Below are 15,940 nucleotides of genomic sequence, written 5' to 3' on the forward strand. Positions count from 1 at the left end.
CGCAACGGAAGGAAGCGATGGGAAAGGAGTGTGGTTCTTCTTCAGTTGAAGATTCTTCGACAGCCACTTTAGTTTCTTTGACTCCTACTTTTATTAGTGACGACAATTCTTTGTTCACTAAATATTTCAATTTTATTTGCGAAAAAGCTGAGGAAATGAAACAGACGGGAAGTAGACTGCCATTGTACAAAAAGTTTTGCATTGAGCATGAAAAGGGAAAGATGAAAGAAATGAGGGTGTAGCGTTCGATCTAGAAAAATATAAGGTGGTTTATTCTCGGGAGAAAGGTAAAAATAAGATCCCTGATGTAGCGGTTGAGAAACCGAATGAGGAGGTGTCAAATAATGTCAGCATTGAGAATAGTGATGTTGAGTGTAAAGCTGTGGACTTGAGTAATTTGGCTGGCGTTGTTAACAAAGTTGTCAGCGAGGCTCTTGTTGGTGATAGAATCCAAGATAGATCTGTCATAAATACTTATCTGCTGCATTCAGACGTTATGCCTAAGCATACGTTTTTTTTGGAAATTGTGGTATAGGGTGTGATTTAGAGTGCGAATCACCTGATCCTGGTGGAGTTGTAGTGTCTGTGTTTTTGTGTGAGTACAAGGAGATTTTTGCTCCTATTTTAAGGCGGAGGAAGAATGTACTTGATTACTGTTTTTTGCACGATCATGACTTACGGATTGGGTAAGCATTATATATTTTTCCTTGCCTTTTTTTTGTTATTATATCCATTTTTTAAAAGCTTATTGTTGTTTTTTTTTTGTTTAACTATATAATTTGTTTCAATGTGGCAGGGAGGATTTGATCGTGTTTTCATTTCATAATATGTTAACTCGAGATGACATTATTTCACTGTCTGCTAAGACTATGATCACATCGAACATGATTGACTGCTGGTCATTTTTACTTAATGACATGTTGGTCAAGGCTGGGAAAGGGTTATCCCCCACAAGAAGTTTTTTCTGTACAAGTAATTCGGTATGTGCAATTTGTTATATATTTCTGTATCAGTTATTTCAAAATAGTTATACCAGTTATTCTATTGTAGTGTCTTGGTTATTGTAAAGCATGTTAGCTGTTATTTTATTCAGCTAAACAAGTTTTCCTCTTTTTCAGACTTTTGTTATATTATTATTATTATTATTATTATTTTATTTTTGTTATTTCAATATATTAATGTGGTTATTGTATTATAATGAAATTGTTATTGTGTTGTTCATTTTTGTGATGTATTATTTTAAATTTCATAGCTGTTATTGTATTGTATAATGTTAGTTATTGTAATGCAGAATAGTTGTTATAGTATTCAGTTAACCAAGTTTTGCAATTGTGATACTTCATTTCTCTTATAGTGTGGTAATATTTTTCATAGGCTTCTTTGAGTAAGCTTATCAAAGCTGCCGATGATGAGAAAGCTTTATACATAAAGGAAATTTTTAATGCTTAGGACACCATCATTGAGAACAGCCAAGGTTCCCTTGAAATTGGGGCCGATTTGGTAATTTTCCAATCCTTTCTCTTTTTTTTTTCTTCTGTTGATCAGCTTCATCGTTGAGAACAACCAAGGTTCATAGGATTCTTTTTAAAATTTATTATGAACGCCTGTTTTATCACGTCAGATTTTTATTCCAGCTCATTTTGGAGATCATTTTTTACCGTGTTGCTGTTAATTTTGTGGGGAAGACTGTGGACTATCTTGACAATCGTGTATATGATGATTTTGAAGATAGTATCTGGGTGTCGGCTACCTACTCTATTGTACGTACCTTATTCTAAGTTTTTTTCTTCATCTACTTCTTTTAAACATGTTTTTTTGTTCATGAAGGATGAATTTTGATTTAGAAATTTAACCAGGTTGAAATATTTGGTAGTTTTATTGTCGAGAAAGGGTTTGAAAGAGGCAGCGAGGTCTACAATTTAAAACTTGTAGATGTGGCTTTTGGGTGGAAATCGGAAGGTGCTCAGAACTTGGATTGTGATGTTTTTGTCATGATTCATATGATGTTTTATGTTGGGAAGTTGTTCACATTGGAGTTGCATGATCCATTAAAAAGGATCATTTATAGAGATGAGATAGCTACCATCATGGTTTTAGCCGATATCAACCAAGAGAGGGAAAAGTTGTTGGCTTTAGTTGATGCATTTACAAAGGTAAAGGCACCTTTGCTGCCTGTTTTGGTTGAGAAGCGTAAGCTAGCTGAGTTTGAAGCTATGAGGTCTGAAGCAGAGGCTTTGGAGGCTGCTAGGGTTATGGCAGAAAAACTGGATGATGGTGTAAGTACTCCGGTGCCTGGAAAAAAGATGATGCCTGATACACCTACGAGCGCTGGGATGATTAGATCAGCCCGAGGTAGTTTTAGGAGACCGAACTCTCATGGCCTTGGTTGCTCAATAAATTGTGGCAAGGTAGATACAACTCTTGCTGTCATGTCCAAAGTTATGAGGGCTAACAGCAGATATACACGTGCTATGCCAAGCAAGAAGAAACAAGTTGTTGATTATTGTTTCTTGGATGATTACAATCTTGCAAATGAGTATGTTCTTTTCTCCAAACTCAATGAGAAACAAGTTGTTGATTATTTTAATACTGTGTTGCAGTTATTGTATTATAAAAATTCAATTATTCTATCTTTTTTACAAATTCAGCTGCTGTAACATTACAACTCGATTATTGTATTACATTACTCTAGTTATTGTATTATGAAAACTCGGTTATTGTATCTAGTAATGACTTATTTTATATTTTTTTACAAATGAAAACTTAGTTTTTTTTTTAATATTACTAAGCTTTTTTTACTCCTTGCAGTGAACTTTTGTTTTCTGCGAGAAATGCTATCTTGGATAGGTCTGATATTCTTTCAACAAAGCTTGAAAATTATACTGAGTTGGGCATAATAGCCGCCTGGTCAGTTGTCTTGAATTTATTGGAGGTTAAAGAGAAAGCACCAATGATGATGTTCCTTGGGACACAACATATGGTATTATCTATTTTTCATTGTGCAGTTATTATATAATGTTTTATCACCAATTTTCTTCACTTTGAGGGTATTTATAAGGAATCTTTGAAGGCATGCTAGACCAAGGAGGGGATATTGATGTCCCATCTGACAGCCAGAAAGACAAGGTTGTGCGGTTTTGGAACTATTTTTTAGGTGAAAACGTTTTAAACTCTGAGATCGATATGGACCTTGTCTTCATCCCATAGTCCTTAAATAAGCACTACTTTTGTGTTTGTATGAACTTTATGAACAAGACGGTTGATCAGTCATTCTAATGTCAAAACACAATTATTGTATTGTTGTAACACAGTTATTGTATTGTTTTAAACGAGTTATTGTATACTCGTGTATTCCCATTCCTTTTTTTTGTTTGTACATGTTGTAGGTTGATTGTTTTTCTGACTTTTTGGATACAAGGAAAATAGCAAAAGAAGGGGTTCTCATTAACACATTTACATTCGTTAATGTTGATTTTGAATGGAAAACGAATGTCATGACTAATAAGGAATCAAGATTTTTTACCATATTTCACATGCTCACATATGAAGGGAAGCACGAGAAGGGAATGTATTCAGTTAAGAAGAAAGTTGAGAGGATTCCTATATGGATTGAGATGGTGGCTATTTTGTTGATGTCGGAAGTCAACGAGTTAAGAGCGTCTCTTTTGGAACAAGTGCAAATTTTGAGGGAGAGCATATTGGAAGTAGAGAAAGATCTTTTAAAAGATAGAAGAGCGGGCACGAAAAGGTATAAAACAACAGCCGTTAAAGGTTCTTCTCGGCGAAAAGCATAAAAGAGCAACAATTGTTGATGGATTTGTCGGATAATGTAATGTTAGATAGTTGTTATTTATTGATTAAACAATTTTTCAGATAGCCGTTTTTGTAATGCCTACCAGCTGTTATTGTAATAGTTCCAGACAGTTATTCAAATTATCAAATTATCAAAATGGAATTATTTTAAAGCTCTCACGCAGTTATTCAAATTATCAAAATAAGTTTTTTTTTGGTCAAGAGAAGCAGAGTATCAGAGCTAAAAATGCGCATCCGGGGAATTATCAAAATAAAGACAAGGCACACGCATTGATTATTGTAAAGCTCTTACATAGTTATTCAAATAATCACGCTGTTATTCAAAATATTTTAAAGCTCTCGCGCATTGGTTATTGTAAAGCTCTCACGCAGTTATTCAAATTATCAAAATGCAATTATTTTAAATTAGTTGACTTAAATAGCAAAAGTTTAAGACAAGGCACACGTTTATCGCCAAACTTTTCAGATAGTTATTCACTTATAATTGTAAAGCAAAACATTGATTATTGTAAAGCTCTCATGCAATTATTGTAAATTATGGTTTTTTTTTTGGAAGAAATCAGCTCCTCATTAAAAATAAGAAAGAGACTCTTACAAAGTACAACCACTAAGCAAGCTTACAAGATTTCTATGGAATCAAAGAAGGTACCATCTCCTCTAGTAAACTATCAGTAACATTAGAAAATAATCTAACAGAGACATAATACTTAATGCGTTTGACTAACTGCTCAACATTCCTAGAAGAACCATTAAACAGCCGTCTATTTCTCGCCTGCCAGATCAAATACACCACGGCAGCAGCACTATAGCGTGCCCATTTCTTCCTCCAACCGCGTCCTTTGTACTTAGCAAGACGAAGGAGTTCTTGCCTAAGACACACAGGTCTTCTGGTAATGCCAAGCCAAAGTAGAATATGCTGCAAGACTGAGTTAGAGAAGGGACAAATGAAATAGAGATGGGAGATACTTTCCAAAGCTGCACAACACAAACTATACCTGTTTACCATGATCAATCCTCTTTTCATCAAATTATCCACCGTGGGAAGACCATTTTGAACAGCCATTCTCACAATGACAGCATGCCGAGGCATTACAACACTATCCATGAGAGGTTTGGCCCATCTCAAAGTTGGATGCTGGCTATGAAAAGCAGAGTAGACCTGAGACATTATAAGTTTACCAGATTTGGTCCATAATTGCAGCCGTGCTTGAGCAGCATCAATGGAACCATTCTGACAAATAAACTCATACCTCGTGGCCAAGAGAGCTTTCCAAACTGTTGTAGAACTGCAACCTGGCTGCACTCTCCAACGGTCATCTCTTTGGAAATAGTAATTCTGACACCATTGCACCCAGACTGATTGGGTATCGTGGCTGAGTCTCCAGAACATCTTAAGCATAAGAGATTTATTCCAGCTAAGAATCTCCCGAATGTCAAAACCACCCTGAGCTCTAGACCTGCAAACTTTCTGCCAGGAAAAGAAAACCATACGCCTGGTACTGTTCTGATAGTTCCAGAGAAACCCCCTACAAAGTTTATCAATATCCAACATAACCCCTTTTGGCAGGAGAAAACTAGCACACCAGAAACTGTCAATACCAAAAACAACTGAGTTGAGAAGCTGCACATTCCCAGCATAATACAAAAAGGTATTGGACCAGTGCTTTATTTTCCCAGTAATCTTTTGCAGCAAAGAATGGTACATATCCCTAGTCAACCTAGAGGAGTGAAGGGGAACACCCAGGTATTTAAAGGGGAAAGCTCCCTCTAAATAACTGGTCTCATTAAGGATCATGGACTTAACCTCCTGTGACACTCCACCAAAATAAATGTTAGTTTTTGATGGGTTAGGCTGGAGACCAGAATACTCAGCAAACAAAGCCAAGGAGTTTTCCACACCTTTGACTGAAGGATAATCTCCCCTTGTAAAAACCAGTAGATCATCTGCAAAAACAAGGTGAGAAAGCCTAATCCTACAGCATTTAGGGTGGTAGCTAAAGAGAGGTTGCTCAGGTAACTTCCTTAGAATGCGAGATAAAACTTCCATGCATAGGAAAAAGAGCAAAGGGGAGAGGGGATCCCCTTGCCTTAATCCTCTCTTACCCTCAAAATAACCCACAGAAGTGCCATTGATGTTAAGGGAGAATTTGGGTGAGGTAACACAGTTAATGACCCAAGTACAAAATTTTTCAGGCAAACCAAATAAGGGAAGAATGGTCCTAAGAAAGTCCCAATTCACAGAATCGAAAGCCTTTCTGATATCCACTTTAATGACACAACGAGGAGATAAGTCCTTCCTCCCATACTCAGCAACAAGTTCATGGGCAAGCATAATATTATCCACTATAGATCTCTCATGAGTGAAGGCAGCTTGCTCTAATCCTACTAAGGTAGGCATGACCTTCTTCAGTATATTAGTAAGGATTTTACTAATGGTTTTATATATTGTGGAACAATAGGAGATAGGTCTATAGTCTTGAACAGAGCTAGGGCTATCACCTTTGGAAATGAGTGAAATGATAGTGGAGTTAATTTCCTTCAGCAACTTACCAGACCTAAAGAAGTCCTGAACAGCTTTAACAAACTCTCCTTTAATAACACTACAAGCTTGCCTAAAAAACCCAGATGAAAATCCATCTGGCCCAGGACTTTTGTTCACATCAATTGAGAACACATCATCATGGATTTCATCTTCAGTGACATCAGCAACCAGCATGGCTGCAAGGGTTTCCTTCAAACAGGTCCCAGACAAAATAATATCCTCATCAAAACACCTGACCTGAGATGAAGACCCTAGAAGTCCCTTGTAATATGCAAGGAAAGCATCAGAGATGCCCTCAAAGGTTTGAAACTCCTGACCATTTAAATCACAAACCCTGCTAATCTGACATCTACTCCTCCTGGCTGCCATCTTAGCAAAGAAATAAGTAGTATTAGCATCCTGCATTTTGATATCATGTATCTTAGTCCTCTGATAAACCATACTCAATTAGACAGTTCTTAGCTTACAATACTCCTGAGAGAGCAGTTTCTCTTGACTGAGCAACTCAGCATTTGAAGGAGTCTGTTGAACAAGGAGCTGACATCGCTGCAACTCTATCCTAGCATTTTTAACCCTCCCACTGATATTAAAGAAATCCCTCTGATGCAGAGACCTAAGCTTAGGTTTAATGAGCTTCAAATGTTTCACAAACCTATACATAGTGCAGCCCCTAATATCCTCATTCCAAGTGTCCTTAACCAGCCTAAGGAAATCAGGCACATCCCCCCAGCAGTTGAGATACCTGAATGGCTTTGGCCTGGAAGGCTCATGTGGTGTCGCCCAAACCACCAAGGGTGAGTGATCCGAGACACCAGCAACTAAGGCATCAGCAAAGGAGGTGGTGAAACTAGACTGTCAGGCAGAGTTAACTAACACTCTGTCCAGTTTCATCCACTTCCTATCCCCCTCCTCCTGCTTATTTGTCCAAGTAAAGTTGCAACCATGAGTAAGCAGATCATCTAACCCAGCCCCATAAACAGCTTCATTAAAGTCATCAATTGCTTGCAGATTAGGTGGAGTATCACTGATCCTCTCTTCAACCCTCCTAACACAGTTAAAATCCCCCAGACACACCCAAGGATAGTGGGTTCTAATATGCTGAAGGAAGGTCCAAAGAGCATATCTTCCTTCTGGAGAATTAAGACCATACACAAAAGAAACCTGGAAAGTTGCACACCCAGGATCCTCCACTTGAATGTGAATCCATTGATTACCACTAGAGAGAGTTGTAATCCTTAAATTGGCTTTATTCCAGATCACCCACAACCGCCCATTTGAGTGATGATCATAGTTATTTAAAACATGAAATAACCTAAAACCTTTCCTTCTAATATAATCAAACTTAGAAGCATGAACTCTAGTCTCCATTATTCCCATAATATCTAATTTATTAGCTCTAAAGTAATCCACTACTTCATGTTGCTTGAAGTCTTTATTCATACCACGGATGTTCCAAACTCCTAGCTTCATGAAGATAGTAAAGGGGGTGGGTCCTCCTCCTCACTATAATCCTGCTCCTCAAAGTGCAGCTCCACCTTGTCCCCAGCCACAACACTAAGCACAGGAACAATTCTCATATTCCTTATCCTAGCAATGACTAGAGGCTGTTCCACTGTAACTGAGGCCAGCTGCATCCCAAACTGCATCAGAGTGTCCTCAGAACTTATCTCCTGTACATTTTGGTCAACCTTATCCTCTGTTGCAGCAGTTACTACAGTCTCTTCTATAGCAGGAGCAGTAATAACAGTCTCCTAAGTAGCAGGAGTTGTAGCAACAACAACAGTAACCACTGGCTCAATTTCCTTTACCATAACTTTCTCAACCACTGGGACATCCCCAGACTTCTTTTTTAGCAGCCTACACTTATGTTCCTCATGCCCAAGTTTCTTGCAGTGAGTACAGTAGAATGGCAACCATTCGTATACCACCCATTGCAACACTTGACCATAAGGAGTATATAAAAGAACATCATCAGTGAGCTTTTGAGACAAGTCCACCTCCACCATTATCCTAGCAAAAGACAGCCTCTCCTTATGAGTTATAACAGGATCAGCATACAAGGGGTTACCTATCTTGCTCGCAATCTTACTCAGAGCTTTCTCAGACCAGAATAAGGGATCCAAGTCAGGCATGGTGACCCAAACAAGAACCTTTGATACAGTATCAAGCTCTTTAGAAATAATCGGATGCCACCTCTTGAAAAAAAGAGAATGAGTACCAAGGCTCCAAGTACTACCCCTCAGAATAGTGCAAAGATCCTGATCCTTGGTAAATCGAAAGAAGAACCAGCCCTTTTTAAAGTACAAAACCTCAGGTTTCTGCACATGATTCCAGTTTTTACTTACAAACTCCCGAACCTACACAATAGACGGCTTCCCTCCAATAAATTGCCCAACCAAAGTATTAGCCCAGTAATCAAGCTCTTCAACTATATCAGTTGCATCAATAACCACACCTTTATCATCTAAACCACGAACCAAATGGAGTTCCATACCAACAGGTGACTTGGAAATTCGCTCAGCCCAAGTAGGTTTCGCCACCGGAATAACAGGATCAACGGTTACCGGAACACTAGGTCTAATAGGAATAGGAGTAACCACTCTAGGGGTAGTTACTCGAGGAATACCAGAACTCATAGTCGATTTAGGGTTACCCGAGTTAGCAGTATCAATAGCATGCGAAATACAATCATTTAGAGGTACCTGAGGAGAATAAGAAGGCTCATGAGAGGGAGGATCAGATTGGGATCTCCCCCGTCGCGGTGGAACGATCGGAGGAGGAATTTTCCGTTGTCGCGCCATAATCAGAAAAGGGGGAAAAGAAATCGCCCTAGAGAAAGCCTCTCAAACATTCTGATTTTTATTGATTTTATTGTAAAAATGAATTGTAAATTATAGTTTTTGTAAAGCATAACCTTCATTATTGTAAAGCATAACCTTCATTATTGTAAATTATAGTTTTTGTAAATTATAGTTTTTGTAAAGCATAAACTTGACTATTGTAAGCTCTTACGCAATTATTTATAAAATTTTGTTTATTGTAAAGCATAACCTTGATTATTGTAAATATTTCACATGATTATTGTATTAGTGCAAGGTATTAAATGAACAAAATCACAACAATTGCAAAATAGATTCAAAATCAATTATTGTAAAGTATAACCTTGGTTATTGTAAAACTCTAACACAATTATTGTAATTATGCGGTTATTGTAAAGTATAACCTTGACTATTGTAAAGCTTTTCACACAACTATTATAATATTGCAAGGTATTCCACGAACAAAATCACAACTAAGAAACATTGATTATAAATTTATCAGTGAATTATAGTAAAGTAATTTTCTTATCATCAATTAATGTGATGTATCATATTCATATTCCATTTTCATCTTCTTCTTCATCTTCATCCTCCATTTCATCTTCTTCCTTTAAAGCATGCTCAACAAATGGATTTGGACAGTTTCTCTTGTCATGGTTTCCCATTTGTTTGCAGTTATTACATAACCTCTTCGGTTTGCTTGGCTTCTCAATTGTCTTATCCTTGTTTTATTTCATTCTCTTGCCACTTCCTTTTTTTTTGCAATCTTTGGCGGAAGAACAATAATATTTGATTTTGCTGAACAACCTTAGAGCATTTCCAGTTCTTGTTCCTTTGTCAAGCTCTCTTCTATTGGACTTATTTTCTCTCGGAATTGTAAAAGAATCAAACTTAGTTCCTTGATCTGGTTTTGAGGCATCGAGTTAAGAACACTTATTGTTGCATAGAACTCAAACCATACTCTTGATAATTCCAAGTTTCTCAAATCAGTGGGATCATAGTCTTGCAATAACTTTCCATCCAGTCCATACAAAGGCTTTCTATATGATTTCTTCGTCCATCTGCTTTTGATGTACTGCTCCGGTATGCTATGCAATCGTTTTCCTGATATAATCCATATAATGTGTTTACAAAGGATTCCTTTCCTCTCTAACATCTTGAACGTACATGTTGTTTCCTTTGATTCGTTATTGTGAGCAACCTGCATTACAGTGTAGTTATTACAAAAAGAAAACAGAGTTATTATATAGTTCAACATGGATTATTTTATTCAGAATAGTAATGAACACCAAGGTAGAAGTCCATCAGTTTTTTTAATGTCAAAACACAGTTATTGTATTCTTTTATCACAATTATTGTATTTTAAAGTCAAAAGACATTTTATGTTTATAAAATGGAATAACATGAAATATTCTACCTTTCTTGTAGGCATCTTCAACACCTATAATGTCCATGTTTCCTTGCTCAGAAAATCCCCTAACTGCACAAGAACAGGGAGTTGTTTGCACTTGCTCTTGGAACTCATCGAAAACAGTATGTGTGTAGATTTTAGAGGCATGTTTCTCAATCATTGTCTTAGATGAAACCTGTGGCAATGTGCTGTCACTTGCAGCATCAAGAAATCTCTGATTATAGCGTTGTTGTTCCATTGCACTCTGAAAATGCAACCAAAATTCAATAAGTGTGCCGTCTATGCTCTCAAATCTTTTGAAATAACTATTTTGACTCTCTGATCTTTGTGTTGTTTTCAAAAGACAGCCTAAAGGCAAATCCCTAAAGTAAGCAGGTATCCATTTGTCCCTTTTGCCATACGTGTATGTAAACTAAGTATTATCATTCAACTCAAAGTCACTAATCACTTGAGACCATTTTTCTTCAAACTCAATGGCTTCCAAGTCAGTATCCCAAACAACTGCACATATTCGCTCAACAAAGTCAGTCTCCTTACAAATCTGTGACTCAACTTTATCGGTAAGTTTTTTCATTATATGCCACATGCAGTAGCGATGTCTTGCTTTCTTGAATACAGAACGCACCCCGAGTTTAATTGCTGGATCTTGATCAGTAAGAATGCACTGAGGTTCCTTGTTGCCCATACAATCAAGGAACTTCTTAAACACTCAAATGAATGGCCCATCGTTCTCATGATCGACAAGTGCAGCAGCAAAAGTCACCGACTTTTTGTGGTTGTCAACACCAGTGAATGAGTTGAAGGCCATGTGGTACTTGTTAGTACCATAAGTAGGGTCAAAGGTGATGGTGTCCCGAAACATGGAATAATTCATTCTTGCCTGTGCATCTGCCCAAAATATTCTAGCCAAACAGTTATCCTCATCAACTTTATAAGCAAAGTAAAAGCCATCTTGTGACTTAGAGAGCCTCTTCAAATAATCGAGAAATATGTCAGCATCCTTGTCACCTATATAACATTTAATATTTCTTTTGAAGTTCTTGAATTCCGTGAGAGATGCACCGATGTTTGCATACCCATTTGATTGTTCCGCCGGAATTCTAAATGTTTTGGTAGCACCGATGTTGAGTTTACAATTGTTAACAATTGTCTCCTTGATGTAAAGGTTAAGTGTTCTTAAATTTTGCTGGAATTCCCTTTCTTTGAGTGAGCAGAGTCTGTGATTATAACCTTCATAAAACATATCAATGGCATCCTATAAGCTCCTTAACGTCATTGAATGTAGCACAAAACCGTATTTTTGCCGTGCAACTAAATCTTGTTATTTTTGTTTTCTTTGGCTCTACAGATCTTTTCCTCTTCTTTTTCTCTTCTGTGTTTTCAAATTCAACAGCAGGTTTGAGCTTTTTGCGATCCTCTTTGAATCCAAGTCTATTGCAGACCATTGATTTTTTGTCTATCAGACCATCATAGAATCTTATTTGTGTGTACTTTCTTGGTATGAAACCACAAGCCACAGCATATAAATTGTAAAACTCTATTGCCTCCTCCATCTTTACAAACATTAACCCCAGTGCAGGCTTGAAACAATTTTCTACCATCCTACTCCACTCCTCACTACCACCTGGAGTATATCTCAATCCAAGATTATGGATAGTATTTTCTCCTATTTCGGACGCAACTGTAGGTGTAGACAAAGTTGTTGCATTGGTATTATTAATTTCAATGCATGGAAACATTAAAACATTGAACTGTTAGGGTATTATTAATTTCAATATCTTAGATTCTATACTAAACAAAACAATACAATCTCTGCAGTAGCAGTTATTTTAATAATGTAGTGCAGTTATTGTATTATACAAATCCAATTATTCTATCAGAGAGGGGAGCTTTTTACTGATATTGGTAGCCTAGTCCACCACAATGCACACACAGTTATTTTAATGTAATAGTAAAGTTATTTCATCATTAAATAGTAGTTATTGTAAGGATATTTTTTCCAGATCCTATAAAATAATCTTTATTATGAAAAAAACAATCTCTGCTGCAGCAGTTATTTTAATATTATACTGCAGTTATTGTATTATACAAATCCAATTATTCAATCAAAAAAGGAAGCTTTTTTCTTGAAATTTGAAGAACAAAGTGTTTTTTGATCAAAATAGAGAGATTGTTTTTAATGCAGTTATTGTATTACACAATGCACACACAGTTATTTTAATGTAATAGTAAAGTTATTTCATTATTAAATAGTAGTTATTTTAAGGATATTTTTATCAGATCCTATAAAATAGTCTTTATTATGAAAAAATCAATCTCTGCTGCATCAGTTATTTTAATATTATAATGCAGTTATTGTATTATACAAATCCAATTATTATAATAGCCTAGTTCAACACAATGCACCCACAGTTATTTTAATGTAACAGTAAAGCTATTTTATTATTAAATAGTAGTTATTGTGAGGATATTTTGTCAGGTCCTATAAAATAGTCTTTACTATGAAAAAAAAACAATCTCTGCTGCAGCAGTTATTTTAATATCATTATGCAGTTATTGTATTATACGAACCAGTTATTCTATCAGAAAAAGGAGGTTTTTTACTGAAATTGGTAGTCAAGTCCAGCACAATGCACCACAATTATTTTAATGTAATAGTAAAGTTATTTCATTATTGACTACTAGATATTTTAAGGATATATCTCTCATCCTTTAAATACAGTTATTATGATGGAAAAATATAATCTTTGCAACAACAGTTATTTAATACTGTAATGCAGTAATTATATTATACTAATCCAGTTATTCAAATACTAGATATTGAATGAAACCTACATGTAATTATTGTGATATTATGTAGTAGTTCTTATAACGACTTTCTAAAGAACAAAATGAGTAATAATATGAAAAATAATAAACATAATGAGTAAAAGTTTCAACATCAGTAATATTAACAAAAAACTTATCAACCTAATAACAACAGCTATTATATCAGCATTATGTCACAAATTTATACCTGAATTCAACGATGTTTGATTATCAGCAATATTATCAAGCAGAGTAATAGTTTGATCGTCTGAATTCATCATCGTTGAAGCTGAAAATTACGGAAAAACAAGTAAATCATGTCAGAATTTGTTATTTGATTCAAATACAGAATTTATTCGATTATTAAATAAGAAATCGGAAGAAATATTAATACGTTCATTTGGATTTGAAGAATTAGGGTTTCCGGAGAGAAAATTGATAAACAAATTGATAGTTTCAATTGAATTAATCAAAATAGTGAATGAATTTTTTGTAAAATTGTGGATCTACAAAAAAAAAGGTGAAGAACTGATGAATTTGTTGATCAAAATTGAGATGTTTTGTTGCGTGATTTGATGATCAAAAAAAGTTTGATGAACATAGTGTTTTTTGATCAAAATAGAGAGAGAAATGAGGAGAAAAAGACGTGTAATTTGATCATTGGGTTTTGTTAGGTCATTTGCTTATATACGCAGGGGAAACTCACGAAAACTGGCAAACTCACCGGATCTTGCCTATATATATATGTGTGTGTATATATATATATATATATATATATATATATATATATATATATGTATGTATATATATATATATGTATATATATATATGTATATATATATATATATATATATATATATATATATATATATATATATATATATTATATATATATATATATATACACACACACACACACATATATATATATATATATATATATATATATATATATATATATATATATATATATATATAGAAATAGAATCATATGAGTTGGGTTTTTTTGGTGAGTTACCTCTCTAAATCTGAACCACTAATCTAATCTAAGATGGATGACTGAGATTAGATCTTACTCAACCTACAAATACCCTTTTTTCCCTCAATCTCCCCCATTATTAGAAAAAATTACTCTCTCTCTCCTCCTTCAACCTCTAAAAAACCAGAACAAAAAAAAAAAGAATCGATACAAATTATGAAATTCAATCTTCATCAATTTCGTCCAAGTTGAAGCTACAAACTTAGTCTTCATTATACTCGTTCAAATTCATCATCAGTTAAGGATATTTCGTCGTCACTTTCGCTTCATCTTCGTATTTGACTTCAATTTCACTATAGGTAAGTACTAATTTTGTTTGTCTAGATCTGATTTGTGCGTTTTCATTATCGTTCTTATCTAATATTCGTTTCATTTTCGTTGATTCGTTGTATATCCGTTTGTTCTTATGTCTTTGTTGTTAAATTACTTGTTCTCTCATTGTTTTTGCCAATAATTTATAAGGTTTTGAGTTTGAGATGAGAATTCTAAATGATTTGTGTATTTTCATGTTGTTTGTAAGGTGTTTGAGTAGTTTTTTTGTTATTCAATTGTGTTTCTTTATCTTTGATAATATCTCGGATTTTGTGGTTAATCTGTTAATAGCAGTTATTGTATTACTTTAACCGAGTTATTGTATTATTCAAACTCAGTTATTGTATTTTGTAGTTACTTCTTGTTTTCTATGTTTGAATATATTCTGTTAATAATATTTATTGTATTACTTTAACCGAGTTATTATATTATTCAAACTTAGTTATTGTATTGTTTTAACTTAGTTGTTTCAAATTAGAGTTGTTGTAAGATGGCGTATTCTTATATAATCTGTTTAAGTTGGTTATAATAATATTACATCTCAATTATTGTATTGTTTTAACTTAGTTATTTCAATTTGGAGTTTTTATTGTGGTCTCATATAATATGCTTATAGTCGTTTATAATAATATGCTTTATTTATCTAAAATATCCATTTATTTTATAGTGGTTTTACGGTTATTTCAATACTTATAGGTGGTTATTGTATATCAGTTGGAAAGTTATTTATAACTTACCCCCTTTTTGTTTTTATTTCTTTCAGTGAGCTTCTGTTGTCTGCTGGTTCAACCCTCATCAATCGGAAAGACATGGTTCTCGTTGGGAAGAAATACTGGTGGAAGAAACGTGGAAACAACAGCAAGACACGGTTCTCGTTGGAAGAAATATTTTAGACGTTGTGTTGTAGATAAATATATGTAATATTTGTGATGCTACTATTGTTAGATGTATTATTTGAAATGCATAGATGCAATTAAGATGATGCTTAGATATAATTCGTTAGAGATGTTTAAATGTAATGTGTTGGAAACAAAATAGTTATATAATGAAAGTAAGTGGTTTTTTTTAACCTTGTTATATATATATATATATATTATTTCATTTTTCAGATTTTGCTATTGTGGGAAATAATCTGTATACTTCCCTTAATATTAAGGATTATAACGAATTTATAATGATGAATGCTTGTCATAAAA

General features: G+C 34.6%; 2 protein-coding genes across 2 annotated transcripts; both read right to left on the bottom strand.

The window, feature by feature from the left end:
* Positions 1–9,982: 9,982 nt before the first annotated feature.
* LOC141617699 (protein FAR1-RELATED SEQUENCE 2-like) lies at positions 9,983–11,270 on the bottom strand. The gene is made up of 3 exons (XM_074434866.1): positions 11,034–11,270; positions 10,578–10,829; positions 9,983–10,375 (listed from the first exon to the last, which is right to left on the bottom strand). Exons 1-3 carry the CDS (start codon positions 11,268–11,270, stop codon positions 9,983–9,985), a joined length of 882 nt encoding a protein of 293 aa, XP_074290967.1.
* Positions 11,271–11,294: 24 nt separating this feature from the next.
* LOC141617700 (protein FAR1-RELATED SEQUENCE 5-like) lies at positions 11,295–14,509 on the bottom strand. The gene is made up of 4 exons (XM_074434867.1): positions 14,485–14,509; positions 13,602–13,682; positions 12,028–12,209; positions 11,295–11,840 (listed from the first exon to the last, which is right to left on the bottom strand). The coding sequence occupies exons 1-4, from the start codon at positions 14,507–14,509 to the stop codon at positions 11,295–11,297; spliced, it is 834 nt and encodes a 277-aa protein (XP_074290968.1).
* Positions 14,510–15,940: the final 1,431 nt, after the last annotated feature.

The sequence above is a fragment of the Silene latifolia genome, chromosome X (assembly GCF_048544455.1).
Source record: "Silene latifolia isolate original U9 population chromosome X, ASM4854445v1, whole genome shotgun sequence".
Classification (NCBI taxonomy): Eukaryota; Viridiplantae; Streptophyta; class Magnoliopsida; order Caryophyllales; family Caryophyllaceae; genus Silene; species Silene latifolia.